This window comes from Salminus brasiliensis, chromosome 22 (assembly GCF_030463535.1).
Source record: "Salminus brasiliensis chromosome 22, fSalBra1.hap2, whole genome shotgun sequence".
Taxonomy (NCBI): Eukaryota; Metazoa; Chordata; class Actinopteri; order Characiformes; family Bryconidae; genus Salminus; species Salminus brasiliensis.
In genome coordinates this window covers 14,107,158-14,125,410 of record NC_132899.1, presented here as the reverse complement: position 1 = coordinate 14,125,410, position 18,253 = coordinate 14,107,158, and the positions used below count along the sequence as shown (strand labels likewise).

The following is an 18,253-nucleotide window of genomic DNA, read 5'->3' as shown; positions in this document are numbered from 1 at the left end:
GTTTCAACGGCGGCAGTTTGAAAACAAGGCGATGGCTGACTGCGCATGTGTCAGAGGAGGCATGCGTCAGTCTGGGTCTCAATGGGTTGGATAATTGGCGATATAAAATTAGGAAGGGAAGTTGGATAAAAAACAAACAAAGAAATAAACAATTAATCAAGTAGTGTTATTTGATTTTATGTCTCTCTCTCTCACACACACACACACACACACACACACACACAGACCACTGCAGTGGTCCCAGCCTCCCCTTCTCCCCTTTGATCCCTGCATGCTGTTTGCTCATCATGTTTCTCTCCTCACATCAAACAGAATGCTGAGAGTACGAGTGTACACCAGTGTGTGTTTGTGCGTGTTTGTATACACACACACACACACACACTACACATCCAGTGAAACACTCAGAAAGGACACAGCGGTGGTCAGATTGTACAACAAGGTTCAAGTAGCAGGAAATACGCTGTAATCAGTGATTCTTTCCAGCAGTCTGGCTGATACTAGTTACACATCCTGATGATTAACATCCTAAACGTCATTAGTGTCCACTATCTTCACTGTCAGAACACAACCTCGTACATTTGCTTGTGATTTTTTTCCTTTTATAGTTGTTGACCATGCCAGCTGCTCTTCATATTATGTGTAACACACTCATTTTGGAGATACAAGGTTCTGTTCTGATGATGTTGTAATGTTATAATATGTATAGTGTTCAGTTCTATTATGTGTTACAGGGATGATGAACTCTAGAAAGTCTGTGTATGTTAAGAAGTTAAAAAAACACAACATCTTTCCCCTCTCTGATTTATTACCCAAATATCTCCTAGTTTAGCTCAGCCAACTAACCCACTCACTCGCTAGGACTCTCCCCATCACCTGCAATGTTTACATTTACATTTATGGCATTTAGCTGACGCTCTTATCCAGAGCGACTTACAAGGTTACTGGTATTACAGAGGTGGGCCAATGTAGTGTTAGGAGTCTGGCCCAAGGACTCTTATTGGTGTAGCGCAGCATAGTCACCCAGACCAGGAATCAAACCCCAGTCTCCCACATTGTGTTGTAACTCAGTGGCAGGTAGTGGTGTTATCTGTTGCGCCACACCAACCACCAAATATAATAATAATAATAATTACCAATGTTCCCAACACTAGGAAGGTGAAGACAAACACATGCCTTTTTTTCGATACACATGAAGTCAGCCACTGCCTCTTTTGAACTGTTGCTAATGTAGCATAACCACGTAGCCAACACGCTCATAGAAAAGCAACAGATCCTCAGGAAATGATTAAGGGAGAAGGCACCATCTTACCACCCAGAGATAGCATGGCTAGTTGTGCTCTCTTGGGCTCTGGCTGCTGATCACAAAGCAGCATGGCCCATGATTTGAACTAGCGAACCTCTGCCTTCGTGGCAGTGTCTTAGTCTGCTAGGCAACTCGGAGCCCCCAATTACATTTTTTAAGGTAAGATAAACACCTGCAATTTTAAAAGTTACAATTTACTGGTAATTATTATTATTATTATTATTATATTTGTTTTTAGATTTTTCAGGACTAAACTATTTATAGTAAATAATGTATTTATTATTAATAATAATAATCTATTCTTATTCGTATCAAAAATAATATATACAATTATTTATAGTAAATAAAAAGTAACTGTGCAGTAAAATGTGCAAATGTGTCTCTGTATGTACATTTATTGTCATTCAATAATTATATGCATGAAAATGCATTTCACAGCATAGTCCACACAACACAGCTCTGATATGATGCTGCTGCTTGAAGGTCTCGTCCTGACCTTTTGGTGATTATTTTCCCAGTTTCAGGTGGACATTCGGCCAGAGTGACCTTCAAACCCCACCGGAGAACTGCCCATCAGATGAGGAAATAGTCAACCTCCATCCTCAGAGTGTGTGTGTGTGTGTGTGTGTGTGTAACATGTTCGTTCATTGTGAGCCCTTCTGTGACCTCATGAATGCAGTCGGCAAGCCTAGTAAACATGTTACGCAAGACAGAAGAACTCCTGGGGCCATGAGAGTGAGTCATACCTCTCCTCTCTCCCTCAAACACACACACACACACACACACACACACACACACATATGCACACACGCACACATACACACACGCACACAAGGACTAAATATACAATCTTAGATGGCATAAGCTCCAGCTGATCATAAAACAAGCAGAGAAAAAAAGAGTAACATCATGATGAAAAGATGCGTTTCTTTGTAAACAATGGCTCACAACAACAAGCAGCACTTGGTATTCATGCTGAAGTAAACACTCTCTGATTTAAAGAGAAGCAGCAGAACGGATCTGACACTTGCAATCAGAACCAAGCATACATACCAGGCCCACAATACATAAAAGCACCGACTCTGAAGCACTGCTGAATCACAATGGCCTTTGATTGGATGGAAACAGATGAGCCAAATTATTACAACCACTCACAGATAAAGTGAACAGCGTTGATTATCTTGTAACGATGGTGCGTGTCAGGGTCTGGAATACTCTAGACCAAGGGTGGGCTATTCCGGTCCTGGAGGGCTGAACCCTTTTCTTGCTCAAGCACACCTGATTCCACTCACCTGTTCATGGTCAGGTATAGTAGGTCCATTAGAGCAGGGAAATCAGCTAACTGTGCTGGACTCCGGCTGGCCTACCCTGCTCTAGACGGCAGAGCAAACAGTCGGTTCTTGTGGTTGACGCATCGGATGTTAGAGAAATGCACAGGTGTGAAGATCTGACCACACGAGTGCTACTGCTACCTGCCCCAGGCCAGACCAGTTACCCACCCTCTGTTACCGACTACAATGAAGTTAACATGGACTCGAGCTGCCGCTATCTATTCATCCCATCACTACTATGATTAGATCAGCACATCTGGGCACAATTACAGACTTATGTGGGGGTACAGTTGTCTTTTAATCAATAAGTTATGAGTGGTTTTGACCAGAGGATGATGGATCCCCCTTGTGAGTCCTGGTTTCTACCATGGTTTCTTCCTCCAGCTTTGAGGTCACCTTTGGCTCAAAGAATCTTTCCAGGAATCAGTAAGAGGACAAGAGACCAACAATACATAAAAAAACTAAACCCCAAAGGCTACAGTGGCAAGGACTAACTCCTTCATAGCTGGAAGAAGAAGGAGAAACCTTGGGAGGAACCAAGACTCACAAGTGTGACCCATCCTCCTTGTGTCAGAACTTTTAACAATGGCTGATGAAAAGTCCCTGTACCTCCACATAAGACTGTTCTTCTGCTCTGCTGATATGAGCTAAATCTAACGTGAATCATAAACTCACTGTAGAGATGGTAAGAATAATCAACCTAATGATGGTTAATGGTGGCATTAATGATAATAATGATAGTAGCAAAGAGTCCATGTAAACTTCATAGACATAGTCGTTAGGAGGGTGGGCAGATGCCCAGCACACATTCTGGTGGCTGGACAGCTGGTCTGGTGCGGATGGCAGGGGAGCCTAGTGGTCATGTTCGGATTTAGGGAGCACAGCGAATGTGAACCTTATCAGAGTGTGGCTGACCACTCTGGCAGCCCTGATTTAAAGGAGAGAGGCAAAAGGCTTCCCAGCCACCAGCCATGGGGGCGTAGCTTCATGTGTTGTTGATCTTTCGTGGCATTACTGGATTTCTGTAAAGGTGCTTTGCGACATCCGTTGTAAAAATTGCTACACAAATAAATTAGAATTTTGATTTGATTGGGTTGGAGCATCTCCTAAACAGGGGTTGGGGGTCTTCATGGTCAGCAGTGGTTAGTATCTACCCACCATGGTTAACACCATAAACCACCTGCATACGACAGGGTGTTGAGGCTCAGCAATGTACAGGAGTACATGTACTGGGCTACAGGTACTCACATGTAAATGAGGACTGTACTGGATTTCGGCCCTTTTGAGGGCTTTAAGTGAAATTGAGGCTCAGTGTGGTTCAGTTTGCCAACTGAAAGATTAACATGTCTGTCCCTGAAGGACTCCATTGCTCCATTGCTGATCTGGTAGTATATGATGCACCAGTGTCCTGCTGCAAGTTGAGGAACTGCACTCTGGGCACCCGAGCAATTACGACGCCTCTGTTCTTTTCCGAATTCATCCTGCCCCCCCTAATCTCTAAAGTTTTGGATCATATGCAGTTCCTGTCTTGCACTCAAGACAATCTGGAAATTGGGGATTTACCCACTTAATCACTTGATCTGTTGTAGAACCGGATTTTGAGTTCCAGTATTCACAAGTTAGCCACAACATTAGTACCACCTGAGTAATCTTAAGTAGCCCCACTATAACCATTCAAGGCATGGACTCTACCAGACCTCTGAAGGTGTCTAGTGGTGTCTGGCACCAAGACGTTAACAGCAGAGGTGAGACCTCCAAGGATCACATCAATGAGCCTTAAGTGCCCCATGACCCTGAAGCCTTTTGGCCTGTTGTCCTTTCTTGGATAACCTTTGGTAAAACAAAAACCCCCACAGGACCTGCCTGATGTTTTGGAGATGTTCTGACCCACTCAGTCGTCTAGCCGTCACAGTTCACCTTCAAGAACTGACTGTTCACTCGCTGCCTAATGTATCCACCCCTTAACAGATGCCACTGCAGATGTAGATGCCACCTGTCAGTGGTATTAATGTTGTGGCAATGTTGGATACTGCCATTGTTTTCTGCTTGCTGGGTAATGGGACTGGGTCCATGCAGAGGCAAACAGCTAACACTACTGGTGGGCTGGTGGGCTGTAAGTCTGCTGTAAGCCATTACTGTAATGGAGATGAAGGAGTGTTCAAGCTAACTACTGAAGGTCCACTGAGATGTTTGTATTATTTAAGCAGAAAGTTTAATGTTACTCATTTCTATCATAAATCCTAAAAGATGAGCGCTAGGAGAGGGGCATTTCTGTCCAGTGAGAGGAGGCAGAGACACGGGGCACTACCTCTCCGTTGTTTAACGTGTGGATGAGGGTAAACCATTACAGACAGAGGCAGCAGTGATCAGCGTCTCTACTGACGCCCTCAACTCTCCAAAAATCCCAGTTTTCCGGTGACCGGTCTAATGTCTGTCCCACATGACTTGAGGACAGCATTAACAGGCTGCCTACCTTCAGCAGTCACTCTGGCCTGGGCTGATGACTGAAGTTGCTCAACTGTTTATCAGGGTGGGAAATGGCCGCTAGAGAGAGCTCAGCTGGCCTGGTGGTCTTCAGCAGCCTCCACACATTTGGTCATCATTTCTTTTTAAGGGGAAAATAAAGGAGTTATTGGTGGAGGTTGGTTAGTTTTTCGTTTTGGATTAAGCAGCTTAAATTGCGGAAAAGCACATTTATTACATGGACTTAAAAACCTGCCCTGTTACCATGGTTACCGTTAGCTAGCTAGCTATATTTCTCAGGTTTATCCTAGTCTGACGTTATTTTCTCTGTTAGCTAGCTAATGTTGCTAAGCTAACAAGCTAGCTATATTTCTCAGGTTTAATAGTCTGACCTTACTTTCTCTGTTAGCTAAACTAGCTAATGTTGCTAAGCTAGCAAGCTAGCTATATTTCTCAGGTTTATCCTAGTCTGACATTAGCTACTTTCTCTGTTAGCTAGCTAGCTAATGTTGCTAAGCTAACTATATTTCTCAGGTTTAATAGTCTGACCTTACTTTCTCTGTTAGCTAAACTAGCTAATGTTGCTAAGCTAGCAAGCTAGCTATATTTCTCAGGTTTATCCTAGTCTGACGTTAGCTACTTTCTCTGTTAGCTAGCTAGCTAATGTTGCTAAGCTAACTATATTTCTCAGGTTTAATAGTCTGACCTTACTTTCTCTGTTAGCTAAACTAGCTAATGTTGCTAAGCTAGCTATATTTCTCATGTTTATTAGAGTCTGGCGTTATTTTCTCTGTTAGCTAGCTAGCTAATGTTGCTAAGCTAGCTATATTTCTCATGTTTATTAGAGTCTGGCGTTATTTTCTCTGTTAGCTAGCTAGCTAATGTTGCTAAGCTAGCTATATTTCTCATGTTTATTAGAGTCTGGCGTTATTTTCTCTGTTAGCTAGCTAGCTAATGTTGCTAAGCTAGCTATATTTCTCATGTTTATTAGAGTCTGACGTTATTTTCTCCGTTAGCTAAACTAGCTGGGGAAAATAATTCACAATTTTTCTCTTTACTCTGAAGTGCAATGACATGCTGTGCTCATATTGTGGGATTTACTCCCTTGAAATGTAGAGTTACAATAACTAATTATATGACAATTAGCAAGCCAAACTTGCTAGCTTATCAACATTAGCCAACGGCGGGGCAGTGGTCTCTCAGTGGCTATTTGGGAAGGGGGGATATACGCACAGTCACTGTGTGTTCACTGTATGGATGGGTTTTAGGCAGAGGCCAAATCCCAGCTGCGTCCTGTCTTGGCTTGTGTGTTTTGTCAGGGAAGTTAGCAGTGTTGTCCAGTCCCCATTCAGTTTCACTCCCCATCTGATTTAGAAGATATTCTCACACAATGATGCAGAATATAGAGGCCATGAATTCAAAGCTGGTGAAACTGGTCTGTTAGAATCAGAGCGGTAAGTATAATCTGCAGGTGAGGAAATACAGAATGCTATAAATGTGCATGTTTACCCTGTGTGGAGTAGGATTATAAATAGGATGCTTCCCCTTGCTTTCACATTTTTCCCTCTGCAATGTAGCAGTATCTGGTGGCTCTGGAGGGATTCAGGGTGTCAGGAGCTGCACTGGATTCAGGAACAGGAGGGAAACCGCTTGGGTCAGGTGAAGAGTAATCCAAATGTGTAGCAGATTTTCAGTGTTTCATTTCTTATTCCTAAATCTGCTCTCAATCTCATTTCACTGCTGTCAAATGAAATCTGTTTTTCATGAATTTAAAAGTTCAGTCTCTTAATTCCTGCCTCCCAGGCATTTTACAGCTCGACTCACTTCAGAGTGCCCTGATAATTTGGCTGAAAGTTTTCCCTCCACTACTGAGAAGCTGCTATTTAGCAGATAGGGTCTCATGACAGCAGGCAGTTGTTTACATTGGTATCTTGAGGAGGCAGTATGCATCCTCGCCTAGTCTAATGCACCTAGAATTCATTCAGTGTTAGGTGAAAGAGACAGCAGAGCACAAACTAGGAGGTAATGCAGTGTTTGCTAGCATTTCTGCAGTTTGGACACTTCTTGAAATCAACCAGTTAAAAAAAAAGGTAACCAGCTCAGGATTTAGTGTAAACAGGACCAAGAATTGGAAACCAATTCCAATTGGCTATTCATGCTCATGACGAAAAAACAAACCAAAGTGTCAATTTAAAAAGGCACAGTTTTAGATCTTGAGCAGCTAGTGTGGCTTTCTGCCTGATGAACAGAATTTTTTTAACTTCAGGTGTGGAAAATAATTCTGGCGTAATAAGCACTAAATTAAACAGACCATGTGTCATGACTCATTACTTACACCCCAAAATACTCATTTCATTCGCAACAAAAAAACAAAACATGCACTTCATGACTTAATAACCTGGGCTTTATTGTCAGATTTCTGTGGGAACGGTCACATATCCCCCTCACTTTTTTAATAATATTTAATTTTTTTTTTTCATTTCCAATATTTGAATTCTTTGTCTGCCACCAGGTTGGACTAGAGCCCTGGAGGGTGTTTAGTTCAGCCAGTGGACTGGGCATCGGAGACCTGAGCTCCGGACAAGCCAGGACCGCACTACTGCAGCCTTGCCCGAGAGCCATCCTCTTCATGGAAGAGACGAAGCAGTATATTCCCAAAGGAAGGCACACCTTTTAACTTGTGGTTTTAGGCCTTGAAATAGTCTGGAGTCTGTTGGTGCTGTTGATGCGGTTAGAGACTGAGGTGGAGGAGATTGGAACTGGGTGACTCCTCCTGCTCCTTCCCTGTCCAGCGTGTCTTTTAGCTGAAAATTAGGACACGGTCACAGCAATAATGGACTGTCATTCGCTCATTAGTGAACGCTACACTGACGAGCAACCAAAAACGAACTCTTCCATTATGCGAAGCGCAAAGTCGCTTCACCACAAGAACTGAAAACAAAAACTAACAAAAGATACAAAAATAATTGTCTTTGTTGTACAAAAACAAACAAAAAAAAACCTACAATGGGAGGCAAAACATTTCATAGTATGAAAAAAAAAAAAATTATACAAAAGCAGCGATAATCATTACTGAAGTTAACAAAATAATATAAAATAAACAAACAGTGCTTAGTTGAGATGAAAGCCACAGAGGCTTTCGAGTGAAGACTTGTCTGTCACTTGTTTTGGGACCATTCCTCCACACCCACCATTCCCAAAGCTTTCAAGTGACCCAAAAAAACTAAACAAAAACCCTCACCACATACCACAACTCCCCCCAAAATGAAAAATAAAACAAGAAAAAGAAAAGGCAGGGAGGGTGCAAAAAAAACAAACAAACAAAATCCTGTAGCATCCATTTGATTTGCAAAGAGAACCAGCGGAACAAGAGAATGAAGGGCTAGACACTGAAAATCTTTTAAAGAAATCCTAGGTACCCAAACACCTATAACTGGAACAAATGAAGGTACAGTGTTCATGGATAAAGTAAGAAAAACAAACAAAAACAAGTGTAAACACAGCACAATAAATAGGTAAAACAGCAGGTTTCCTCACCATGCACAAAGCAATGATTCTCAAAACCTTCTCTTCTGCTACACGGCTCACACACACACAATCTCTCTCTGCATTCTTCTCCCTTCTCCTTCTGCTTTTCTCTTTTGTAATTCCCAAGTGCAAAACATCACAAATGAACAAATCTGTTTTCAAGTAACATATATACAAGGTTTTGGAGGGGGGAGGGGGGGGGTTGGAGCAGGAAGGTTTACAAATAGGCAGTTACTGTACACTGAATATTCACCATATTCATAATTTACATATGAATTCTTTTCTCTTATTAACAGTAACGAATATATATTAAAAATTGTGGGGGGGGGGGGGGGGGAGAGAAAGAAAAATTATATTAAAGAGATGAGATTAGCTGTCGAGGCCTGACAGTTGCTGTGGAAACCCGCTGTCCCTTTGCATTCACCAAAAGACTGGACTGGGCGAGGAAAGTCACCCAGGCAACGGTCACTACGTCACTTCCATAGCGACTGTGTTTTCCGCTATACTGAGAGACTGCTTTTCCTGTTCGTGATTCTCCCTGTAAAAACAAGGACAAAACACTCAGCTCCCACTGTAATGCACCACAAAAACAAACTGAAGACATGAACATGAGAAGTGAAGAGAGAATTCACCAAATGCAACAGACTGCATGCAAGAGAATAGATGTGTGGACTTACCCAGAGTTGACTTTGGGGAGTTGACAGTTGGAAGCAGCGGCTGCGAGTTTTAAGGCAGCGGGTGGTACGCCGCCGAGACTTCTGGGAAGGTGGCGGGCGATCTGGGGCGTCGCCACACTCAGGCGCAGATTGCTCCCAATCAGAACCTGAGGAACCGTACTGGCAGTATTGTTACCATGGTTGCTGAGTGGGTTGTGTGCATTGTGGACAGAGCCCGTGGTCAAGCTATTACTATTAGAAGAGGGTAAGCTAGGTGGGGGAGAGGTCATCACTGGAGATGGGCTTGGGAGGACTGAGGCTGATGACGTAGCGGAGAGTTGTAAGCCCTTGTAAACGCCTGGAAGAGAACACAACTGATTAGATAAGATCTACAAGAAGCAGAGAAGAACAGGATGTATAGAAAGTTTTTTAGGATTCTTGCTACTTCTTTAGAAATGTCAATTCAGACTACACACCTGAGGCCTGGAGGATACCGTTGACTCCACTTCCTGTAACGCCATCTTCTTTGACTTTAAGAGTCAATAGCTGGTCAGAGGTTACTAGAGCAGAGGCAGCAAACTGAGCGCTGGCTGAATCCAAAGTCTTGGAAACAAAAGACTAGAGATGGAGGAAATCAGAGTTAGTCACAAAAACATACCCCAAAAAAACAATTCAAACAGATGATTAAATCAAGAGAAAATCTCTTGCCCACACCTGTGTATTGTTGGAGGGACCACTGGCCTGCTGTTGGATCTGCTCCAGCTGTTGTTTCTGCATTAGAGCCAGCTGTTCTTGGTGCTCCTGGTACTGTTCTGCTGTGAACACTGAAACACACAAACACTGCATTCAGTATTTTACACAAACATACCAACAAATAAATGTTACACAGGAATTGCGGCATGTTTGAGTAAACCCCAGTCTATAAAATGCATGTTTAGCAAAACACAAACACACACAAAAAAAAAAACCCACACACCTGTACAAGACTATGCTCAACTCCAGGTCTACAAAATGGCTCTTTAATGAACACCAGAAACCAGAAGACTTCTATCTAAAAGACTGGGATACTACTTAATCTACCTTAGCTTCACTGCATGTACAAATACAATTCAGAAACTTGCACCACAGCTGCAGTAAGGTTGAACGTTAGTTAGGTCTGGGATGCAGGTTAGCCAGTAACTGAAACTTGCAGTCATGCAGGAAAAATGATCAGGCGTGACTTTGACAAGTACCAAACTGTGATGGCTAAGATAAGAGTGTCTTCACAAATGCTTGTTGGACTTGTGGGCAAGCACCTAGACAGCTGTGCTGGGTATTGCCTATTGACAGTTGTCCTTCTCAGACAGATCCCAAACTGACAACATTGTACGAGGCCACTTGCATAGCCAGTAGATTAGGCTCTGGGTTGGTTTTGCTTGCAGGCTTGTTGCTCAAACACTGCAAGCTGCATGAGATGCTCTAGCTTGGCACTGCCAGTGATTTGATGCATTGCTACACCAAAAACAGACTTTATATACACATTGTTTAATGCATCAGACATTCAAACCTTATTCTCACATTATGACTTTTTTTAAATTTGTGTGGTCAAGTCAAATCAGATCTTTTCATACGTTCTAGATCAGGCATGTATTGTAATCTGTGGAAATACAGATTGAGAACATCAGATTGGATTTTGCGTTTTATGCATGCACTCAGTGCTGCTGGTGAGAGCACCAAAGTGCCTATAGGAAAGTCTGTTCACTCAACAGCCATCTTTGACACAGAGCCAGCAGGCACGAGACTGCACAAGACTGGTCTCCAGACCGGGCACGGTTTGGTTCAATAATGCACAACACATCAAACCCACAAATCTACTGTGCTTGTGTTGATCTCCACAACAAGCCTCAACGCACAGTTATTCGACCCTCCTCTGCACGCAGTGTAACCAGCAAGCTGATTCGCCATTTGTTGAAGGGCGCAACTTAACCAACACCATGTTGAGCATTACGAGAACATTCTGAAATGGCATGCATGCGTTGAAATATGAGACAGATTCGTTCACATTACATACAGGTCACTTACAATCAAGAAGGTGAAGTCAAATCTGATTTAAAAACACACACCAACCCCAAAACTTAAGAAGGGCTTGTGTCATGTGAATGTAGCCAGTTACGCACAGAATTGTCCACCCTCAACAGTTGCTAAGAGAGGACCCAGAAAGGATTCTTTAACAATACCATCAGAAACCATTTAATACCATCTAGATGAGAGTTTGCACAAATGTTTCACAAACAACCACAAGTGAAAAAGGGGTAAGGTTAGCAAACAACAATGACCAAAAACAGAACATGTTTGGAAAGCAGAATCAGATAAACACAATTGTTTCAAGCACCTGCCAAAAAGTTTGTCTGAATTTTGAAAGTAGTGCCTTCATTTCCATACAGTGGCTTGTTTAATGAGATCTCGTTAAAAATGCAGCACAGCTCTGATGGGTTTGTGCTGCTGGAGGAAGCAAAACCCTGCACACGCTCAACTGACTTCTTTTTCCACATTCTCCATTTCATTAATTCCAGGCCATAAATTACACCGTGGCCTCATTATTTATCTTTAACCTATACATATACACACACCCCTCATATTATCCACTAACACACCACACGCAGCCACTCAAGATGCGGTGTAACCATACACAAGAGAATTCAAAGAAATTCATTTTCTCCACCTACACAGCCTTCTTCCTCTCTCATGAGGATGCCCCCACGCACTAAATCAAACAATGGAGTTTAACACCTTCACAAATGAGAAAACGTAATTATAGCACCACCCACACCCGGTTAATATTGTACCATGCCATACTGTCAACAGCTTAAAGCCAAAGCCAAATTTCAAATGAAACAGCTTAGCTGCTAAGTTCAACTTTCTCCAGGAGAGGTGGCTCACCAACTAAAATTAAAGCGAAAGCCTGCATGTGTATTTTAGCTCATTTCAGCACATGCTCACTTACCGACTGCAGGCGTTATGGTAGCAGTTCCCCCAGCCGGTACGCTAGTGCCCGATCCTGCCGCAACAGTGGCGGGTTGGCAGAAGCCTCTGCCCGTTAGTGTCCGTGGTTTAAAGTGTCTCCAGCGACAGGCCTTAATGTTGCGGAGGATCTGCCTCAGATGTAGGGAAGAGGAGGGGCAGGGAGAAGAAGCTGGCGATGAGGTGGCTGCTGTCGTTGAGATACTGCTGAAAGTGTTTCCTGGGTGAACTGGAGAAGCAGCAGGTGACTCTTCTGCAGCTGAATCCAGACTATGGAAAATGTGGTCTAGATCTGAGTGGGAGCGGTCCAGGAGAACTCTGCACATTGTAAGGACAAGGGGATTAGATGGGTGTTGAAGTAGAAAAATATGACTAGATAATAAACAACTAAATAAAAGGCTTCAGTGCTTCTGTGCTGTACTCACCTCCCACCCCGTCCCAGCCGTCGCCGCGCCAACCCCAGACAGCGGTGCGGTACTGCAAGGCTGGTGAGAGAGTAACGGAACCGTGGGTCACAAGACCCACCTTCAGCTTCGCTACACCATGGCCAACTACCTCTCTGATCCAAACGAGCCTAAAAGGAGAGAGAGAGAGAGAGAGATCAGAGTGACAAAGACAAATATAAGAATCTGCAAAGTGAAGAAAAAGGTCAGATACTGTTGTAAACAAGCTTGGTTGGTATTCAAATTATTTTCAGTTTGTCAGGACAATTTCTCTTTTGTAAAAAAGTAAAGTATTTGGGGAGGAGTCAGCAAGATAAAAGAAAACAGAGGTAAGACTCACAGAGTGGTAAACACAGCCTGCTTTCCTCCTGAAGGCAAATGGTCCATCAGGATCATTGTCCTCCTCAGCCTCAGACGACCCAGAATGCATCTGCAGAGATCAGCAGAAATGGCAATTTATGAGGCCGCAACTTTATTTTATGAACATCCAGATTGTGTTAGAATTCAGACATTCTAGACTAACATTATTACACATGTACCAACCTGTGAGAAAGGATCCTCATCAGAGCTGGGAAAGTCATACTGGTTGAGGTCTTTGGGATTGAAAACAGAGGGGCCAGACGGTTGTGGCGTAGAGAATGGCTGGATCTTCGGCTTCTTCTCATATTTCCTCTTTGTGCGGACCACCTCGGGCTTCTCCGGCTAAAGGTAAAGAACAAGACGCAGCATTACGGCTGAGAAGGGTAGGCAAGTCTTGCAGCACTTACATGAACATATGGTCAGCCAAGCTCTGAACAGTAGACTCAAGAGGCAGTAGACAGACGCAAACTGGTTAGTTAGGTCACAGCTGTGTCCATGTACGTATGTATTTTCCATGACGTAAACCATCAGAGAAACTCACCTTAATCTTATAGTCCTTGAGTTCAACGTGGTCCGTGTGGCGGTACTGGTTGCTGCTGGCCAGGGGAATGATGGGAATTTTGTAAATGGGCTTGGCCATGGCCAGCGCCTCCGCCATGATATCGACGCCAAAGTCGGACATGCCATTTCTGAGGACAGACCAGAGGACTGGTGTTAACTCTTTCAGAATTTGCCATGAGATGGCATTCCTGTGGATAAGACTGGTGTCCGTCATATACATAGCTACATATATAAATACGCAGGTAAATAAGATATGATTGAATCGTTATTTCCATCATTTTAGCTCGCTATGATAAACCAACTCCATCTCATTCAAGCATTAAAACCTTTGGGATAGACATTAGTTTAATTAAAAATTCAATTCCATTTTTTCTAGTCAGCTTTTTCTATTTCCAAAATATTCATTAAAAAGGCAGATAAACACTAAACAGACTGAACACTGTAATACAAGAAATTCATTTTTCATGGAATAAACATTATCCACCATCTTTAAGAAACAAACATGCACAATAAGCTTACAGACTTTCTGCTTGGCAAATAGATCTAACTTTGTGATTGCAGTGTGTGACCTTCATGTGTGGGAAAGGTGAACTTTAATTGGTCATTTAGCTGAAAAAAAAAAAAAACATGACTACTAATTAGCCTATGTGGGTGAAGCTCAGCCGATTAAAAATGCATGGACTTTCCCCCACATTCCACTCACTCATTCTCACACCCACATGGAATAATGCAGCAGTAATTAACAGTCAAGGTTACTGGTCCTGAAAATGTGGCGGGACTATATGGAAGGTCAAAGAAAGGTGTGGTGGAATCACCTGGCTAATTTGCTGAAATCAAGGCATTTCTTGCCTGAGTGTTTCTATGTTTCAGCTTTGATTCTCTCTCTCAGGCCAGCCACCTGAGAGACTCTCGTTACTCAGACGTTTCCACGTCCATAAAGACTGTAAGCGGGCCTGCTTAGAGTTTGTGTGTGTTTTTTTTGTGGTGGAGAAAGGCGCTACATAAACTGAAATTATTTCATTATAGTCAGAATTCCCGGCATTCTGCCAATACAACTAATTATCCATGAAACCCTCAACACAGAACACAGATTAAACACATACTAATGTGTGTAGGAGTGTGTTTCATACCTCTTCTCCACAATCTCAAGTGTGAGGTGCAGCAATTCTCTCTTGCTCTTCTCACGCTTCTTTATCATCTCCAGAATAGTGACTGCCCTACTCAGGTCTCTCCTCAGCTTCAGCATCTTCTCATATGATGCTTCGTCATTCTTGCGGTTCTGATGAAGGGGGAAGAAAAACAAAACAACCACCTCTAAATCAGTCTTTTCCAGTTGCTCTTTTAGACTGAAAACTAGGAAGCACAAAGACAACACAGTTACAGGCAGGATCAGGTAACACTACTTTCCCAGTCATGTTTTTGGGTGAAAACTAAGTGCATTTAGCGCAACTGTAGTTAATTCAGTGTCATGTTTACTGTGCAAACCTGAACCAGTTGCTGATTTTTAAACACCGCCCAAGTCTTGACCGATGTCTTACAGCAATGACAGAACATTCATAATGTCAGTATTTGAATCAAAGATTAGTTTACCTAAATAGAACCTACAATTTAGATTAACTGAATGACTGTACACCAACCCTAAGGATAGTCTCTTTATTAAACCACCAATAGCATCATGCCCACAGCCACTTACCTTCCTGGTTTGCATTTTCTCTGTCCTACGCCTGAAGGCCACATAGGGGTCACTGGTGCTGGAGCCATCGCGCTTCTCCTGTTTGACTACTGGTGAGAGGGAGCCGTTTTTACACAACTTTCTCTTCCTGCTCCAGTACTCAAACACCTCCCTAATCAGCTCATCATCTTCCTTCAGTAAGAGCTTTGCTTCTTGCAGAGTCACTAGCTGGAGAGTAAGAAAGCAGAACTAGAGTTTAGTCAATAGGCTTTACAGCCATAAAATCATCACACTACAAACCTACATGGCCATTTGCTGTCCAGTAACTACAGCAAGAAACTACAGGGAACATGATATACACAGTTATGTAGTTTTATTAAAGTCAATACTGCATCTACCACTCAAGCCCACAGTTCCACAAGAACCATAAGCTCAATGGGGTGCACAATGGACTGAGGCTTTGACAGTATTAATAATAATATCCAATTAACTTTTAATTTCAGGCTCACCAGAGTAAAGCCTCTTGGGTCAGAGTCTCATTGTGTGAGGTTGTGAACATTAATACCTGCTGGCCGCTGCCTTTTTCCAGTCGATCGATCATCAGCTCAAACTGCAGCGCCCCCACCTCCATCTTCTTCTTCAGCCTGTTCACAAATGCCTCGTCTTCAGAGTCCAGGTCATAGTCTGGCTGCTCTGCGTCCAGACTGAAAGCTGTAAAACAAATACATGAGAAAGTTTCAGACAGGCACCAACACCACACCACTGTTTTATGTGTGCCTTTTCTCTGTAACCTCTCTTAAACTCCAAAATGTGGACATTTAACATTTACATTCATTTCTATGTACAGTCATCTACATGAACAAACAGTCATGTTATAACTAAATGCTGTTGGGTGCAGCCACCAGGAGAATGCCCAGATTCCTAAGCCTACTGAGTATTATTTCAGGTAAAATAATAGAAGTCTATAAAAAGTTGAAAAAGTGACCCTGAATGACAACTTTTCACAAAATTGTAAAATACAAATTGTTGTTTGTAAAACAAACAAATCTGATGACACCTTCAGATACCTCATCCTTCATTAAACCAACTTTGGCTCATAGCTTTTGGTTCACATTCAAAAGGTCAAAGCAAACTGAGACCCACACAAAAACACAACTCTCCTCTATTGTTCAGATTTGACCGATCACAATCATGTTGCATGCCCACGAATCGGATGTATACTCAATCTAAGATTACAAAAGAAAGAGACTCAAATCTGATAACAGATTGGTCTTTTCAGTCTGGTAATGTTATTGTAGCCTGGTAATGAACATCGGTCCTCTTTCCTTAAACATCAGAAAAACACTGAGCAAGAACGTTATCCACAACAGAATGGCACAGAAAAGCACTGCTAACCAAGAATCTTCCAGAATCAACAAAATGTGATTTTGGCAGCATGTTTGAGCAAGTGTGTGTGTGTGTGTAATATATATATATATATATATATATATATATATATATATATATAAATAAATAAAAAATTGTAAGCCTGGTAAGTCACTTGAGAAAAACTACAGTTTATGGTCACCGTTTCCAGTTTATGGAAGCAAACTTGAATTCTCTCATCCCAAAAAAAAAAAAAAAAAAAAAAAAAAAAAAAAAAAAAAAAAAGCAAAGCACCCACAGGTATTGAAGTTTCTGTTAGAGGTCTCTCTCAAATCTAATTTTACAACAGTTCTGCAAGTCCATGCCAAAAAACACTGCAGTCAAGCCATCTGTGCATTCATGTGTCTGTGTTTTCATGTGCAAGGTAAAATAACCCTCAACTGGATAAAAAAAATAAAATAAATTTATATATATATATATATATATATATATATATATATATATATATATATATATATATATATATATATATATATATATATATGCAAAAACAGAGAATGACTATGTAAAGCTATGAAAAGGCCTATGATTTTATCCGCCCAATAAATGCTGCAAGATGGCACATTCAGATTTAAAGCAAGGGTAGTAATCTATTTACATTAAAAGTATGCAACTGTGTACAGTCCCATCTGCAGCCAGACGCCACCTCCACCCTCTTTGATATATATGTGTGTGTGTGTGTGTGTGTGTGTGTGTGTGTGTGTGTGTGTAGGAGCGTGCTCAGACATTCTTTGACAGCAGGACACGTTCAGTTGCTATTAGACACCCCAGAGGATGCCAGACACACTTACACTCGTTCACTCACATGCACGCAGAAACAGCCAACAGATGCACTCATTAACCCCATCTGAAAGCCTTCTTACACAATATGACTGATTTTAAACCACTGTCTATCTATAGACCAAGATAAATACTTCTGCAGAACAGAGAGAGACTGGAAGTCTGCTTAATGCTGAAAAGCTGCCGAGCAGGTCCTATATCCACAAGATTGCAATTATCTTTTGGGTAAGATGCAGGACATAAATTCCCAAGCACATCATCCCAGCATATTTTTTTTATTAAACAAGTGTTTCTCTGGCAGATGCATTTCTATATTGGAATGACCACCCCATAACACCATAGCACCTCAAACTACGGAAACACTGAAATCAACGTAGTTTCATACTCCCTAATGTTTTGGTGTAGAAATTGAAGTTGACATTTAATGGCTTTTTTAACAGAAGCATGAACAGTGTGTTTGCTTCAAAGGCACAGCTGTAGCCAAAAGCAGTGGTCCCCAACCCTGGTGCTGGAGGAACCCCTGCCCACGATTGCAACCCCTGCAAACGATTCAAACACTTGCATACACACATTCAGCTCCTCTGGGTAATGCCAGGGCTACTGGACGTCTGAAAGGGACTATTATTGTTTACCCTGCTCCCAACACACCTGATCCAGCTGATCAACTAATTGCAACTCTGAGTTGAAGGTGGGGTTATGGAACAGGAAATCACTAAAACATGCAGGACAGG

General features: G+C 42.2%; 2 protein-coding genes across 4 annotated transcripts in view; both read right to left on the bottom strand.

The window, feature by feature from the left end:
- Positions 1-18,253, bottom strand: part of kif5bb (kinesin family member 5B, b) — a 171,945-nt gene that overhangs the window by 51,605 nt on the left and 102,087 nt on the right. The gene's annotated exons all lie outside the window — the stretch shown is intronic.
- The window catches only part of epc1a (enhancer of polycomb homolog 1 (Drosophila) a), a 29,173-nt gene continuing 18,403 nt past the window's right edge, over positions 7,484-18,253 (bottom strand). For all 3 annotated transcript variants that reach the window (XM_072667092.1, XM_072667091.1, XM_072667090.1), the window contains 12 exons: positions 15,883-16,028; positions 15,339-15,545; positions 14,776-14,924; positions 13,626-13,773; positions 13,268-13,426; positions 13,065-13,154; positions 12,707-12,855; positions 12,265-12,599; positions 9,996-10,105; positions 9,758-9,899; positions 9,303-9,639; positions 7,484-9,163 (listed from right to left, as the gene is read on the bottom strand). In XM_072667092.1, the coding sequence (XP_072523193.1) occupies positions 9,094-9,163; positions 9,303-9,639; positions 9,758-9,899; positions 9,996-10,105; positions 12,265-12,599; positions 12,707-12,855; positions 13,065-13,154; positions 13,268-13,426; positions 13,626-13,773; positions 14,776-14,924; positions 15,339-15,545; positions 15,883-16,028 (2,042 nt within the window). In that variant the 3' untranslated portion in view covers positions 7,484-9,093. The remainder of the gene's footprint in view (positions 9,164-9,302; positions 9,640-9,757; positions 9,900-9,995; positions 10,106-12,264; positions 12,600-12,706; positions 12,856-13,064; positions 13,155-13,267; positions 13,427-13,625; positions 13,774-14,775; positions 14,925-15,338; positions 15,546-15,882; positions 16,029-18,253) is intronic.